Source organism: Sceloporus undulatus, chromosome 4, assembly GCF_019175285.1.
Source record: "Sceloporus undulatus isolate JIND9_A2432 ecotype Alabama chromosome 4, SceUnd_v1.1, whole genome shotgun sequence".
Taxonomy (NCBI): domain Eukaryota; kingdom Metazoa; phylum Chordata; class Lepidosauria; order Squamata; family Phrynosomatidae; genus Sceloporus; species Sceloporus undulatus.
Window position 1 is genome coordinate 242982210 of NC_056525.1, and position 15355 is coordinate 242997564.

A 15355-nucleotide genomic window follows, 5' to 3' on the forward strand; every position below is an offset into this window, starting at 1 on the left:
CATAGGATCACCATTTATAAAACTGAAAACTTTTACAGAAATGTCTGTAAGAAATGTTTTGTTTTAAAGTGCGTTATTTAACTTTTTAAAATCTTTTTTTGAAAAGACTGTACTGTAAAGTACAGTAGAAAAGGAGCAAGACCACATTACAGGGGGATAGATCCAATCAAGGAAGCTATGGCCCCATACAGACAGGCCAAAATAAAGATGCTTTGGGTCACTTTGGAGGTATGTTGTTTAAATGATGCATGCGTCCTAAGACTCCAGAAGCTGTGCCAAAACCATGTTCTAGTCCTTAGGACTGGACCGTGGTTTTGGTGTGGCTTCCAGACTCTTAGGATGCATGTATCATTTTTAAACAACACACCTCCAAAATGACCCAAAGCAGCTTTATTTTGGCCTGTCTGTATGAGGCCTACAACTCTGAGGGCTGTTGATAATAGGTTGACTTGGGGGCCTCTCATTCATAGAGTTGAAATAAATCAAAGTCAACTTGATAACAATTACAAATATTTTAAATATGGTTAATAGTTTCATTTGACTGTCATATTGACTTTTTGTAATAATAAATTGGTTACTTAATATATTCACACGAATGCAACAATGACTGCCCCTTGCTGACACAGAGGATTGCTAGCCCAGCTTTCAAACTGTGATTAGATCTGGAGAAATGCGGCTTTGGCAATACGTATTGCTCCACAACACCTCTGACTCATAGGTGCTGCTCCCTCCATCCAAGATTAAAGTATCACTTTTTATTGATGGGGAAAACTATCAATGAGCTCTAAATAGTGCAAATGAAAGTCACAAAAACATTGGTGCCAGGAAAGTGGTGTTATTGGCAGCAAGGTGGTGTCAGTGTCCCTTCTTCTTTCCCTCTCCCCCTCCTCCAAGCAGCCCATTACCCTTTTTCCTTCTATTCCATCTCTTTTAAAACATCTATAGGGGAAGCTCCAGAATTGCACAAAACTGTAGAAATAAAATAAAGTAATTTTTCAAAAATCTGGAAGGCATGCTGAGCAGAGTGTGGGGCTGAGGTACGGAAGTTAAGGGGTAATCATGAGTTGAGTGTGATCACAACAGTTTCAAAGGTGTTTGCTGATTCATGAGTACAAACAGATATAATTTCATTTATACTGACAAGCACAATTACTGGGAGAATAGGGCTCACACAGTAAAGCCCTTTGCTACTTAGCACACCCACATTAATACATTTGGGAGTACTACCAAATTAATGTAATTGGTTGCATTATCTCCAGTTAAGATTTTAATTAGCATTGTGGCCTATTCCAAAGTTTTAAATCACCTTGAAAGTCAGGGTGAGGGGCTGTTGATTTTAAATTTGGTTGTTTTTCAGAAGTCTTAAAGACATTATCAGCTCTTCTCTGTAATCTGCTGTGTGCAAGACACAGAAGGGCTTTATCAGTCTGGGTTCAGAGACTAATAAGCAAGATCCCCCATTCCCCACCCTACAGACCTCAGAGGTTTCTGCTTCACAAATTCTGCTTTCTGACAAGGCCCACATCAGGAGGATCCTCATAAGCAAGCCACACTCAGCAAGGTAGACTTTTGGTGGACTGCTGAAGCACCTCACAAATCATCACCATCACCACCAGGTAGGTCTGATGCTGAGCTTGTATCTGTGCATTGGGAATACTCTAATTTCAGCAAGCCAACAAAATACCATGAGCACATTTTTTTTATTTAGGATGGACCTCAGGAAGTTCTCATGGGGGAACAGCAGTTGGTAGCAAAATGGTGCCAGTTTAGTTGTGCATGAAAACTAAGATGTTGATTGAGGCATATCAGCTATGGCAATGCAGTAGCAGAATGGAGAGAGCTGCCCTGGTTCTACTCTAGAAAATCCTGGGATTTGCAGTTTTGTGAGGCACAGCATTCTTTGGCAGAAAAAGCTGAAGATGTTGTAAAAATTACAAAGTAGTGCCAAATTGCATTATTTTCACAGTTTAGATGCACTCTAACTCTAGGCCATGACCCTGCTTAAACCAAGACCTAGAAATTAAAGAACTTCAGCTCACTGTAATGTCTTGGTAATGCCTATTCCAGTCATTTTGCTTTCCACTGAGCATTTTTCTTTTGTTTTTCAGTCTTCAGCTGCTGGTTCCTCTGCAGTACAATATTTCAAAATCTTGTTCAGAACCCACTGGAAACAGAAGAGAGTTTTTAAACAACATTTTTACAACCGAATGCATAATTACTGGGAACATTCAAATGTTCATAGGTATGAATACTATGTATTCATAGATAGTATGTCTTAGTAGATTCATAGTACTTATTTAATAGATATGCCATATCTATGGCATATCTGATTTGCTTCTACTTTCTATAATGAACATTCAAGAATTCCATTCTGCTAGAAAAGTCCATAATACAAAGGGTTGGGGGAAATTGCTATTACCTGTTGGCCTGCCAAAGAAGAGATTTCTCGATCCTCAGGAAACACAAAGGTGAGAACGTTGTGCAGTTTTTGCTTAGAATTTGTCAATCTGAGATGTTTCAAGAGATGTTTCTTCACAGAAATATATATGGGAATTCTGTACAGCAAAAGGGAGGGTCTCACAATAGATAGATAGATAGATAGATAGATAGATAGATAGATAGATAGATTTTTATACAATACATGTGTTTTATTGAAACACACTTTTGTAAATAAACCTTTTCACAAACATGCACTTTTGTGCAAAAATGATGTTTTCTGGCAAAATATAAATTTTGCTGAAGAAACATGACTGTGTAAGATTTGTGGAAAAATAGCATTTTACATAAAACCACTCCATATTATGGCAATGATTAATTCAACTCTGACAGTGGGTGGGTAAGTGATGCCATTAAAATTTTCATGGGAAATGGAAGCAAACTATCTAATCATTCCATACATCTCTGAAATTAGGGATCCCTAATCCCTTCTCTGTGCTGCTGCTCTTGATAGTAGCTCCACATAGAGAGGTGGAACAAAGTCAGGGATCTGTAACTCTGAAGGGAAGCACAGTTTTTACCTCTGTGACCCACCTGCATGCCACACTGGTGTGTCCATGTGCACAGATGAAAACTGGGACATGTGTGGCCAAGCAACATCAGCATGTGGTGAAGAGGGTAAAAGTTATGTATAAGGAAAATGCACAGTTTAGAAGAGGCTGAAGCAGTTTGCTGTGGCCTGGGCTGACTAGGGATGGCAAGATTGTGCCCCCTTCCTCCACCTGAGTTAAATGAATGCAAACTATATTTGCACTTTGAACTCACTTAGTAACAATTAAAGTAAGTTGAAGACAAAGCAGGGAATGGGAGGAGGAGGAAGAGGAGGAGAGAAAACCGGAGGAAGAGGACAAAAAAAAAAAAGGAAAACTTTTAAAAGATGCTGAAAAAGTGGAATGGCAGAGGATTAATTGGTACTGCCATTGCCAAATAAGGGAGGTTGGAGTATCTGTTTTCAACTGAATAACAGTCCCTTACCTCTGCTCATCATTGCTGATAGTCAGTAGACCCTCCCCTTGTTGCTACATCTGATACAAAAATGGGACACCTGGTTGCACCCATGTATGCAGGCACCCCTTTTCTACACTAGATGAGGTGATGAGGGTTTATGGACAAACAGCAATGATAGATGGAGGTATGGGAGAATGAGGCCATCTAATCAGCCAAGATTTGACGTGGAATTTCCATGGAACTCTGCTGCAAAAGGGAGTCAATATGGCCCACTCTTTTACCCCAGGATTGGGCTGGATCCCACAGATCCACATCCAGTCTTCCAGGATCCAGCCTGATCCTGACCATGGGGTTTTGGCCTGGATCATCCAAATAAGATGATGAAAAGCTATGGGGAACATGAGCCTTTTGGTCCATGCAGACAACCCCAGGGTCAAGGAGAATTCTTCCACATCTATATAGATGCAGTCTTCCAAAATATTGAAACAACAGCCTAGCGGAGCTAAAAGATGAACACTGGAAGTATCAACTGCCACTTTTACCCTTCATTATGTCTGAATATGTGGAATTCTGATTAGATGAGCCATTTTCATTTGTCAACTTTAGTTCCTTTTGAACTGGCAAAGAAATAATGGAATATAGCAGCACATGGGAAGGGCCCTACCTCTCCACTAAACACCTTGGCAGGCTTAAAACTGGAGCCCCAAACAATTACCAAAACACAACTAATTTCCCACATGAAAAAAGATGCAGAATTGTACATGATGATTCAGTTGAGCCCTTTGTGATTTGTGTCACCTGCTACGTTAAATCATAATGTCACTCACAACTTATTGACCTCCTACCATATCAGACTGCATAGTATCTTTTTGTTGTTGTTAGTTGCCTTTGAATTGATCTTGACTCATGGCACAGCTGACTAAGTTATTCATTTTTTAAAAAAAATAAATGGCAGTTTGTTAAAGCACAAACCACAACTACAGGTGAAATTTTGCATAACTTTTTATACACACATTTAATAAAAAATGTACATAACACATAGGGCTTTGTACATTTAAAAATGTTGTTTTCTTTTCTTTTATTCTTTTGTTTGTTGTTTGAGTGTCAAGAAGGCTTACAAGAAGAATCCGGGCTGACAATAATTTTTGCAGTTCAGGATTTGTTATGTGCAAAATTCACATGGGGTTGTTTTGCATGGACAACAGCATTTTCTGTGTCAGAAAAGTGGGTTAACCTAAAACGTGGAGCATACCTCAGCTTTGGAATATGTCTGTTATGGAATTAAGTGAAATCTGAATTCTGATCAAAAAGAAATTGATACAAATTTTTCATCCATCCCTATCTTTAGCACCAACAACAGTAGACAAACTGAATCAATTCTGGAATGGTGGGATAGTGCAAAAGTATATCCCTTTGATTCTGATTGAAAATAACAGTAGTATTCAGATATTTGTCTCAGAAAGAAAAATGATTTGGGTGTAGTCTATGAAGCCCCGTAATGAAGGCAGGGAAATTTCCCAGACAAAACTAATAGAAAGGAAGCAGACATGTGGCTAGTAAGTACTTCCCAACCATCACTGCAAATGGGCTAATTCACAACATGAAGCATGGATCATATTTAGGATATGTCTGCATTATTATTCTGAAACCCTATGAATGAACTATCATAGATTTTAGATACCCATAACTGTATTCAGATACATAGTCCTAGAGAAAATCAGATATGAGACATGTGTTCTATGCAGTTAATGGCAGGAAGCCATTTTATGTCATTGTAAGAATCTGATCCAGATATCTGCTAGTAGCCTAGGGGAATAACACAAAAAGAAGCACACAAAATAAATATGGTTCTGCAGATATCTAAAAGCCTTTTTAAAAAAAAATAGCCAATGTAATAAACAGAAAATTAGCTGGAAACAAAATCTAAATTGATGTGACATCACTTCCAATTATGCCAGATCTTCTGGTCTAGTTCCTGAGGGAGGTGAAATGAAATATCGCCCATAAACCTCCCTAATCTGCAATTGCTCTCCATCTATTCTATCTCAAAGACCATCTCTCCTTATTGAGACTGCCTAAAGTTTCAGATAACCAAGGGGACCTTCTTTCAGTACTGCCACTGTTATCACCACGTTTGGTGAGGACACATGAGATGGGCTTCCAAGAAAAGATGGGAAATTTTTTTCTAAAGCATTCAAAAAATAGTTGAAAAACAAGTTTCTGAAGTGCTAAGATGGAAAAAAAATCATGAACTGATAAGACTCTTCACAGTTTAGGACTTCTTATTTTCTTGGTTAAAAACATCAGATATGATTGCTTTGCAAAGAAAACAGCATTTTCCCTGCTGTGTACCCGACTGCACAGCGGGGGATGTCATGACACTCATTTGGTGCAGCATTTAAATGCGCTGAGCCAAAGGGGTACCAAAAAGGCTTGTGGCAGGACTTCACTGGATTTCCATTGGCTACTTGGAGTCTCTTATTACCTGAAACCTCATGATAGCACAGTTGATGTGAGACTATGGGCAGGATCTGGCCAAATCTCATGCCAGATCCCAGAAGAAGTCTCACAGGACCAGAAAACTCATGAGACTTTGAATGTGATTTTACAGCCATATAAGGGCCAGGCATGGGTGCATGCAGCCGTAGGAAGGAAGGGAAGGAGCAGGAGGACCCCCCCTTTGCTTCCTCCCCGCGAGTGTGTGCAGCCACAGGAAGGAAGGGAAGGAGCAGGAGGACCCCCCTTTTCCTTCCTCTCCATGGGTGCGTGCAGCCGCAGGAAGGAAGGAAAGGAACAGGAGGACCCCCCCTTTGCTTCCTCCCGTGGGTGCATGCAGCTGTGGGAAGGAAGGGAAGGAGCAGGAGGCAGCCCTGCCCCCATCGCCTTCTCCTTGCAAGTGCAGGGAGAAGGGAAAGAGGAGGGAGCCCCGCCCCCTCCCCTTTTCCCTGTGTGGTGCCTGTGCTAGCACCGGCACCCGCAGAGAAAAGGGGAGGGGGAAGCAGGGGGAATCTCCAACCTGGCAACCCCCACCAAAGGGTTGCGCTACCCCCAAAGGGGTCGCGATCCCCAGGTTGGAAACCCCTGCTCAAAAGTATTGTCTTAGAGACACAACTAGCAGTGTTATCTTCTCCTCCTCTTTTCCATTGCAGTCAGTGTAAGGAGCTTCATAAGCACTGAAGTTAGTGCAGTAGTTCAGAAGGACTTAGACATCCTATCTCTGGTTCAGCATCCTCAAAAGATTTGTGAGACATTTGTGAGAAGGACTGGGTGTACATTGGAAAAAGTTGTTCCTTGACACCTCCCATCCATACAATAGTTCTTCTTTTAAAATTGCTGTACAACTGCTTTTTACACTTATCCCACTTTCTGATGAAAAAGGATTAAGCAAGTTCCCTTTTTAGGGATGAACTGTAAAATCATCAGTTTCTGCTTAATAAATTCTAGTGGCACACCAGCATTATTCAAACAAGGAAACTGTTGGGAGACATTTAATTTTCTTGGGTCTTTTCGGTTGTAAAAGAGACTGGGAGTCCACACCAAGGACTGTTACCAGGTATGTCTGAGGCTTTCATTAGTATAGCAGAGTTGCATTAAATACAGGTGGCATTTTGTCATGAATTAAAAGCTAGCAAAGAAATATTAAGAGACCATATTCAGTTCAGGAGTGATCTCAAGAAATCCTTAAAGGTGAAGAGTGGCTAATATGTAGCACACCTATGATCTGTAAAGATATAGGAAAGAGAACTAACACTGTACTTTAGTGGTTGGCAGGTCATAATACTCTGAAAGGAGAGCTTAACCTTGACCTAACATAGTATTTTGTTGCTGCCATGACATGACAAGCAAGAAAAAGACAAATGTGAAAGAAAATTGGGTTGTTTGTGTAGCATGCCTCTGATCTGTAAAGATATGGGAGGAAAAAAAACTGTGTTTTAGCAGCTGACAGGTAGTGATTCTATAAAAGTATAACTTGTCCTGCTCTTGGTGCTGAACTAACACAATGTCCTGCCTCTGCTTTCCTTCTTCAAGGAAGATAACAGTGCCATGCCATCCTACCTTGCCATACTTGTACAGAAGTAGCATAAAGACTATGGGATTGTTTTGGATTGCCAATGTGATTCTAAGGGTGTTCACCTGTTATGCTGTAAATGTGTTCACATTTTGAGTAGTAGGAATGTAAAGAATACAGACAGGCTTTCTTATCCTTGATGAGAAAGTGTAAATTAACTCACTGAGAAATGAGACTTTTTTGTGAAACTAGTTTAAACAATTTTTTTCTGTACCGTTTTTGCAAGAAAATGAGATTTTGTGCAGAAGAAAATACCTATATGCAAACTTTTCCTTAAAAATTCCAAGTTTAAAAATATCTTCCAAATAGCCCACCCTCTCATAGAATCATAGAATCATAGAATTGTAGAGTTGGAAGAGACCACAAGGGCCATCCAGTCCAACCCCATGCCATGCAGGAACTCTCAATCAAAGTATAGAAAGTCGAGAGAAAACATTTGCAGTTATTCATTCCTGCATGTAAGAATACAATAAGCAAGAATTAACAACCCTTCCTTGTACCCATGTTCCTGTGTTTGTTTGTTTGTTTGTTTGTTTGTTTAGAATATCTATACCTGCCTTCATTCCAAATTTATCCCAAGTACAAGAATCCTTTTAAATCTGGGTTATAAACCAGGTATGTTGCTATATTACAATATACTGAACAAGTATGATTTGATGGATGTGTGTTCTCTTTATGAAAGCAAGTAATGTTTAGCCCTTACAGTTTGCACGGAGCACAACATCTTACACAACCATTATTAATTTATTTTTTACTTTAAGGACTTACTACTGGAAAATCTGAGAAGGATGTTTTGGGTATGTGACAGACAATTCTCATAGGTATTTATTTATTTATTTATTTAGGTATTTATATCCCACCCTTCAGCCTTAATGGCTCTCAGAGCGGCTTACAATTATTATTTTTAATCAGACAGTTCCCTGCCCTCAGGCTTACAATCTAAAAGACACGAAACAAAAGGAGAAGGGAATGGTGGAGGGAAAGGGGATGAGGTCCAGTGGTTCTTCTCTCCCTCTAAGGCCTGGACCAAGGCAGATGGATTGGAGGGAGGGCTCTTCCTTCTTCCAGGCTAGTCCTGATGGAATTCCAGGCTAGTCCTGATGGAATCATAGCATAGATTAGTACAACTAGGTACAATAGTACATGTTCTGGTCTATTTGCTTTTGCCTCATTTTTTCCCCTCTTTGAATTCTGTATCCTCAACAGCGCTCTCCATCCTGAGTTCTTCTGACAGTCAAATGTCCTTATCAGAACAGCATTGAAATACAGACTAGCATTTTTCTACTAGCAACTAGACCCAGAATGGCAGAGCACATTCTGAACCTCACAGGTAAGAAACACAGTAACAGAACTGACCAGGAGAATTTGTACAAGAAAGATTAGGATGTTCCAATAAGCTGATCTTCCTGGTCTGTTCTCCCAAAGGTCTCTAAAGTTTTAGCTAATGCCTTGGCTTTTTCTTGTATCTATCACTGCAACACACTATGATCTTGGAAGCAGGGAATAGCTGTCTGAGCAAGGTCTCTGCCTGTAATAAGGTTTGTTTGCTGTAAACCAAGATTTAGCACATACCTAGCAATGCCAGTGCACAACAGCACTCCCCACCTTTTATATAAATAGAATTTAAAAACAAACAAGATGTGATATTTTGATTATGTACCACCTTAATTTAGAGATTAATATCAATTTTACTTCCAGCATCAACCTCTCAAATCTTTGCTTTGAGCATGTGATGAGAATTACTGGGTGCTGTTTATCACCTCAATTGCACTGGATTTCACAGAAAAAAGTGGAAGCTGAAACATTTGGCCCTTTGTATGAACACTCATTTTCAGTCCATTTATTAAAAACTACCTCCTGGGATCCAGGCTCTATCTCAAAGCAGTGCTGTTCAGTCACTTTTTTCATTGTGGGTTGTGTGTGTGTATGTTATATTCACCATATTTCCTTGACATACCACATATATTCAACTATAACGTGGGGTTGCCATAACTGTCCACTAAAACCCAGGACAAAATGTAGGACAAAATCTAAACCAAACTGTAGGACAACTGCAGGACAAAACTCAGCCCAAAATATAGAACATTTAAGAAAAATAGAGGACCTTAAATGTCCTACATTTTGGGCTGAGTTTTGTCCTGTAGTTGTCCTATAGTTTGGTCTAGATTTTGTCCTATATTTTGTCCCAGGTTTTAGTGAACAAGAGACGAGGGCAGTTTTTGGGGCCAAAATGATGGGTTTTGATATGACCTATGTATAAGCTGAGCGTAAAACTTAGGGGCATGTAACAAAGGATCTAAAGAATAAAGCAAAGGGAAACAATGCCAAAGTGCTTGCAAAATTCCAGCAGGAATAAGTGTTTTTGCTCACCCAAAAGGCTGATGCTTACTCTTGTTTTTCATCAGTGGATGGTTCCGTGTGTGTGTGTGTATTACTTACATTGACTGTGGATAAGTCAACTCACGTTTTTCTAGTCCATTTTTAACTAAAATTTCTAGACTTACACATGAGAATATACAGTAATATGAATGCATGCTTCACTGTTATTGTTCAACCACATCTGGCATGATTACTGTATCATATAAAATCATTTTCTTCTTTTTCTGCTCTGTCTGTCTGTCATCTATCTAATCTGGCTACCAAGAACATTTATCTTGCATGAGTCTGTATCTAGGGGTTTGCTATCAGAGTACAGATAAGCTTTGCTGAAGATCATTTCTTGTAGTTTGCTAACTGCCAAGTGCTTTAAATAAAATGAACAAGTCATTCAAATACGATCACAGCTCCCTCAGTATCAGTCCTTTATTATAACCTAGTTTTATATGTAGTGTCTTGTAGAAGTATCCCAATGTTACAGTGTTACAACAAAGGCCTAGAATTGAAATTGATTTATTTGATAGGCATCATTACTACTTGATGTACATAAGATATTCAACAACATGAACGTGTAAAATTATGCATTTGTGTTTGTATATGTGTTTGTGTGGTTGTCTCCTTGAAGAGGGCCAAGTTTCTTTTGCTAATTATTTTGTGTACATTTCATAACAAAACACAGGAGCAAAGTTGCAGTCTGAGTACTGTATTGTGCTTTGGGTGTCTCATAGAACCATAGGGTTGGAAAGAGCCTCATGGGTCATCAAGTCCAACCCACCTATTCAATATATTGGTATACATGCTAATATCTCAATTTACCTAGGAATGGGCAAATCTATGGTGGTTTTCCACCAGCTAATGGTATCCTTGCTTCAGCAGAGTGGCAATTCGATAGGAAAAATCTTCATGCTCTCACAATGTTTACATATACTTGGCACTTTCCACACTGTCAGAAGATTTGAAGCAACTGGGGACGTTTCCTATTCTCTTATCAGGCTGTCAGTGAAAAAGGCTTTTTGACAAGCATTTTCTTATAGTTGATTCCCCATATGCACGTATTCTGTATCCACAGATTCAACCATCTGCAAGTGGATGATTTTAAGCCAGTCACAGTCTCTCTATCATGTAACTCACACTGTGCAACTCCACTGTGTAACTCACAGATAAAATGAAGAAACAGAGTCCTGTGTAGATCACCTTGAACTACTTGGAGAAGAGGGAGGATATAAACATAAATGGGTTTTTAAAAAATATGACTAATTTTTAGGACAGTCTCTGTGCCAGAGGATAAATGGACATACATCAGACAATAGGAATGGGGATACCAGTTGCAGAACACTCCAGTCCTCCTCAACATGCCATCACAGACCTCAGAATAGCAATCCTTGTACGGGAAAAAAAAAACCTTCAAAAGGAAATTAGAAAGAGAAACAAGAGAACTGGGATATAGCCACAAACACCAGCCCATCAACAATGAATTGAACAGAGACAGTGGCTTCCTGACACACTACACATATTATAACATCAGTTAACACCTCGGTCTCATGAGGGCTCTCATTCCCATTTTATCACAACTCCCTTCTGGTTCCCAGCCACCATCATACTGTACTACATTCCAACAACTCCTTCCACCATTCATTTGGTTATCTACCCACCTTGGTGTCAGGCAATGTCCTTCCTCCCATTCCCCAATGAGGGTAAACTGAAACTTGTCACCGCATCACCATACCCCAAGGTTTTTCATTTCGCTTACTATTCTCACACACAATCTGCCCATTAATGGATATAAATGTCTATCCACAGTCACTTTACTCCATCCATCTGATGAGGCAGACTCAGTCTACAACAGCTTTTGCCACAAATTACTTTCTCTCAGTTAGTCTCAAAGGTGCTGCAAGATCCCTTTGCAATACAACAATTTGTTGATTGGTTTAATCCAGGTCCATGGCTTAGATTGGCTTTTTGGGACAGTTCCTTTTTGAGCTATAAAATGCTAAAATATGTATAATTTCCACGTATATAAGGTTGTACAACAGGTGACACCTAGCCTGCTAAGTAATAATGGTTACAATAAGTGACCTATTTACCCTGTGATTTTTATTTTGTTTAGATACTACAATAAATTTTCAAAGACCATACAATTATTCAGAGAGTACACCATTTTTTGTTGTGGCAGAAGTTTGGTAAGTATGTTTTCAAACATTTCCATTAGAGATGGGGGCACAGGTCAGGGCTGGCAATTTTATTCAGTGAAGGTTTGCCATTGCCTTCTTTTAGGGCTGAGTGATTACTTGCTCAAGATTATACAGTAGGAAAGAATGTTTGATTTGAAAGATCAAGAAAGGTTGTCATATGTGTATTGTATTGTGTGGTAAAGTTGCAATGTCCTGTTTTTAAAGAAACTTGTAATAAAATATTAATAAAGATTATACGGTAGGTTACCATGACTGAGTAAAAATCCAAACACTACTCTTTCAGGTTCCTGGTTTTACACTCAAAGCACCACACAATGTGTGGTCTAGCTTGCTTATTGTTGGTATTGTTATGCACCTTCAAACTGAATATAAAATTGACTCTAGCAACCCTATCATAGAGTTTTCTTGGCAAGATTTATTCAGAAATTGTTTGCCATTGCCTTATGCTAAGGGCTGAGACACTGTGACATGCGTAAGGGCACCCTTGGTTTTCGATGGTAGAGCAGGGATTTCAACCCTTTTCTCTGAGAGTCTTAATGCAGCCTTCAGACCCCTAGATACCACTGGATCATGTTTGTCATTTACTGGCACTATATGGTGAATCAATGCACCTACCATTATCATTTGTGTGACTCCATAATAGAATTTGATTTATCTTTTCTGTTTCTTAACAGGGCTCTCTATGATGAGATTAGCAAAAATGGATCTGCTGGTCTGGAACATTCTGGAGATTCAAAAACCACCCTCTCCACTTATCCAAATATGAATGGGAGCACAGGACATCCAACCAAGAACAAAGTTTATCCAGACTTCAACAATTTGCTGCATAATATGATCAACAGTTTCATTGTCTTAATCTGCCTTTTGGGGTTTGTGGGGAATGGAATGGTCATCTGGTTTCTTGGCTTCCGCATGAAAAGGAATCCTTTCACCACGTATATCCTGAACCTCTCCATAGCTGACTTTGGTGTCCTCCTCTGTATTATCTGCACATCCACATTTGTGATTATAGTCCATTTGTATAACAGAATTAATGCTTTTGCTGAAATGTTTTTAATATTTCTGGAGTTGTTTTTCTTCACGTATTCCACTGGCCAATTTCTACTGGTGGCCATCAGCATCGACCGGTGTGTGGCTGTCCTCTTCCCACTTTGGCATCGATGCCACCGACCGCCACATTTATCCACCATTGTTTGTGCCCTAATATGGATCCTCTCTTTCCTGCTTTCTGGAATTCACTTCACTCTCCATAGGGCTGTAAGCTCTGAAAAGTCCCCACTATTATATCAGCTTGTTGTGAATGTTTTGCTTTGCACCCCACTCATGGTTATTTCCACTCTGGTTCTGTTCATCCAGGTCTGCTGTAAACCAGAACAGCAACAGCGGAGAAAGCTGGTCACCGCCATCTTACTTTCACTCCTCTTCTTTCTCATCTTTGCTTTGCCTCTTAATGTAATTTATATAATCAAATATTTTTATTCTTTTCTGCCCAGTCTAATGGTAATAGGCTTTGGTTGTGCTTCTCTAAACAGTAGCATCAATCCACTTATCTATTTCTTAGTTGGGAGGAGACAAAAGAAGGGTCGGTCAAGGATGTCCATGAAAGTGGCACTCCAAAGGGTTTTCAAGGATGAGCATGACACTAAAGAAGAACAGAACACCACAAGTGATACCCTTGTGTGATAACCCTTTATGAATAAAAGAGATGGGGAGGCCACTATACATATTTTTAATAAGAAAATCATACCTTTAGCTTGGAAAATAAAAAGCTTTGCCATGTGCACTTTCCAAAAACTGATGTAAATTATAAAATCAAAAGTAAAATAAAATGCATACAGTTTTCGCAAGAAAACAAAATATTTCTATACAACGTTAAGCATGTCTCACCTAACCTTTTAAAACAGTTTTTGAGTACAACCAACAGAGATCCAATCGTCTAATAATAAAGATTGTGTTTCACTGTAAATATTTCTCATGTATAAGCATTATTATTACTGCTAATTGCCATGTACTTTTGAATTAAAGATTTGCTCTTGATTTTCCTTCTGATTTTGCCAACATAATGAACAAAGTAATTATGTTAACGTATTTAATGCAGTGTTCTTTTCTTTTACAGTTCTCAGTATCTTAATAATAGGAACATAAATTCCAACAGCAAATCTGTCCATGTAAATCAAACAATAGCAAACTTTTCCATGTAATTTCCTTGACAATTTTAACAATGCTTTCCAAAAATTTAATTGCAGGATACCAAGAAGATGGATGTATTTGAAATGATATTTTATGACAAAGAAGCTACATGAGTTTGCAAAACCATTTTATTTTCAGTGTCTGATGCCACCACATACACATCATTATTAAATAAATGTTTTCTGTATAGAATTCAAAGACATAGCTGTGTTAATCTGGGATATCAGTATTGAAAGGGATCTTCTAGTACTGTTTAGACCAGGGGTAGGCAACCTGCGGCCCACGGGCCGGATCCGGCCCGGTGAGGCCTTGGGACCAGCCCCAGCCCCCTGCCGCCATTGCCGCCGGGGCCTTTGGGGGGCATTGTCTATAGAAGCCTCAGAAACAGGTATTTATATAACATTTTGAAAAAATCAGCATTTTTTTTCACACGTCCTCCATTTTTAAACAAAGTGTCCTCCATTTGAAAATTTGTCCTACATTTGTCCCGGATTATATATATATATATATTTTATATATATATTTATTATTTATTTTTTGACTCCCCCCCCCCCCCCAGTTGTCTAAGGGACAGCAACCTGGCCCCTGCTCAAAAGGTTGCCTACCCCTGGTTTAGACTAACGAACAGAAGTTAGCTTAACTGAACATTAAGCCATAGTGTAACATACATAAGGGCTAGCTGAACAGAGGCTCCTCTCCCTGTTCATCGTTGCCTTGAGGGAGAGAAAGGCTGGCCCAGTTACCATCAGGGGACTGGGCCTGGGAGCGGCTCCTCCCTCACTACTTCATCTTTCCTCTGGTAGGCTCCCCCCTCTCCTCCTGAGCCTCCTCCCTTTCTTTCTCTCGGCCTCTGGGGTGGGCTATGGCCCGTCCTCGCCGCCCCAGAGCTCCTCCCTCCTGTCTCTTCGGCCTCTGAGGGAGGAGAAGCTGCCCCAGTACCATCAGGGGCTAGCCTGACACAAGGCTCCTCCCTCCCTAACTGTCATCTTTCGGCCTTGGGGACGAGGAAGGCTGACCCCCAGTACAACTCAGGGGCTAGCCCTGAAGAGAAAGCCCTCCCTCCGGTCCATCTCCTTGGTTCCAG

At 39.8% G+C, this 15355-nt stretch overlaps 1 protein-coding gene across 5 annotated transcripts; it reads left to right on the plus strand.

Annotated features, from left to right (window-relative positions):
- The first annotated feature begins 1487 nt into the window (after positions 1 to 1487).
- On the plus strand, positions 1488 to 14448 carry LOC121928902 (mas-related G-protein coupled receptor member H-like). 5 transcript variants are annotated; one of them, XM_042464209.1, is made up of 6 exons: positions 6921 to 6997; positions 8056 to 8128; positions 8275 to 8334; positions 8720 to 8843; positions 11997 to 12069; positions 12756 to 14448. In XM_042464209.1, the coding sequence occupies exons 4-6, from the start codon at positions 8816 to 8818 to the stop codon at positions 13762 to 13764; spliced, it is 1110 nt and encodes a 369-aa protein (XP_042320143.1). In that variant the 5' UTR covers positions 6921 to 6997; positions 8056 to 8128; positions 8275 to 8334; positions 8720 to 8815; the 3' UTR covers positions 13765 to 14448. The 5 variants fall into 5 exon arrangements, with proteins under 5 accessions (XP_042320145.1, XP_042320141.1, XP_042320143.1 ...); XM_042464210.1 differs by lacking the exon at positions 8275 to 8334; XM_042464208.1 differs by lacking the exon at positions 8056 to 8128.
- The last annotated feature ends 907 nt before the right edge of the window (positions 14449 to 15355 follow it).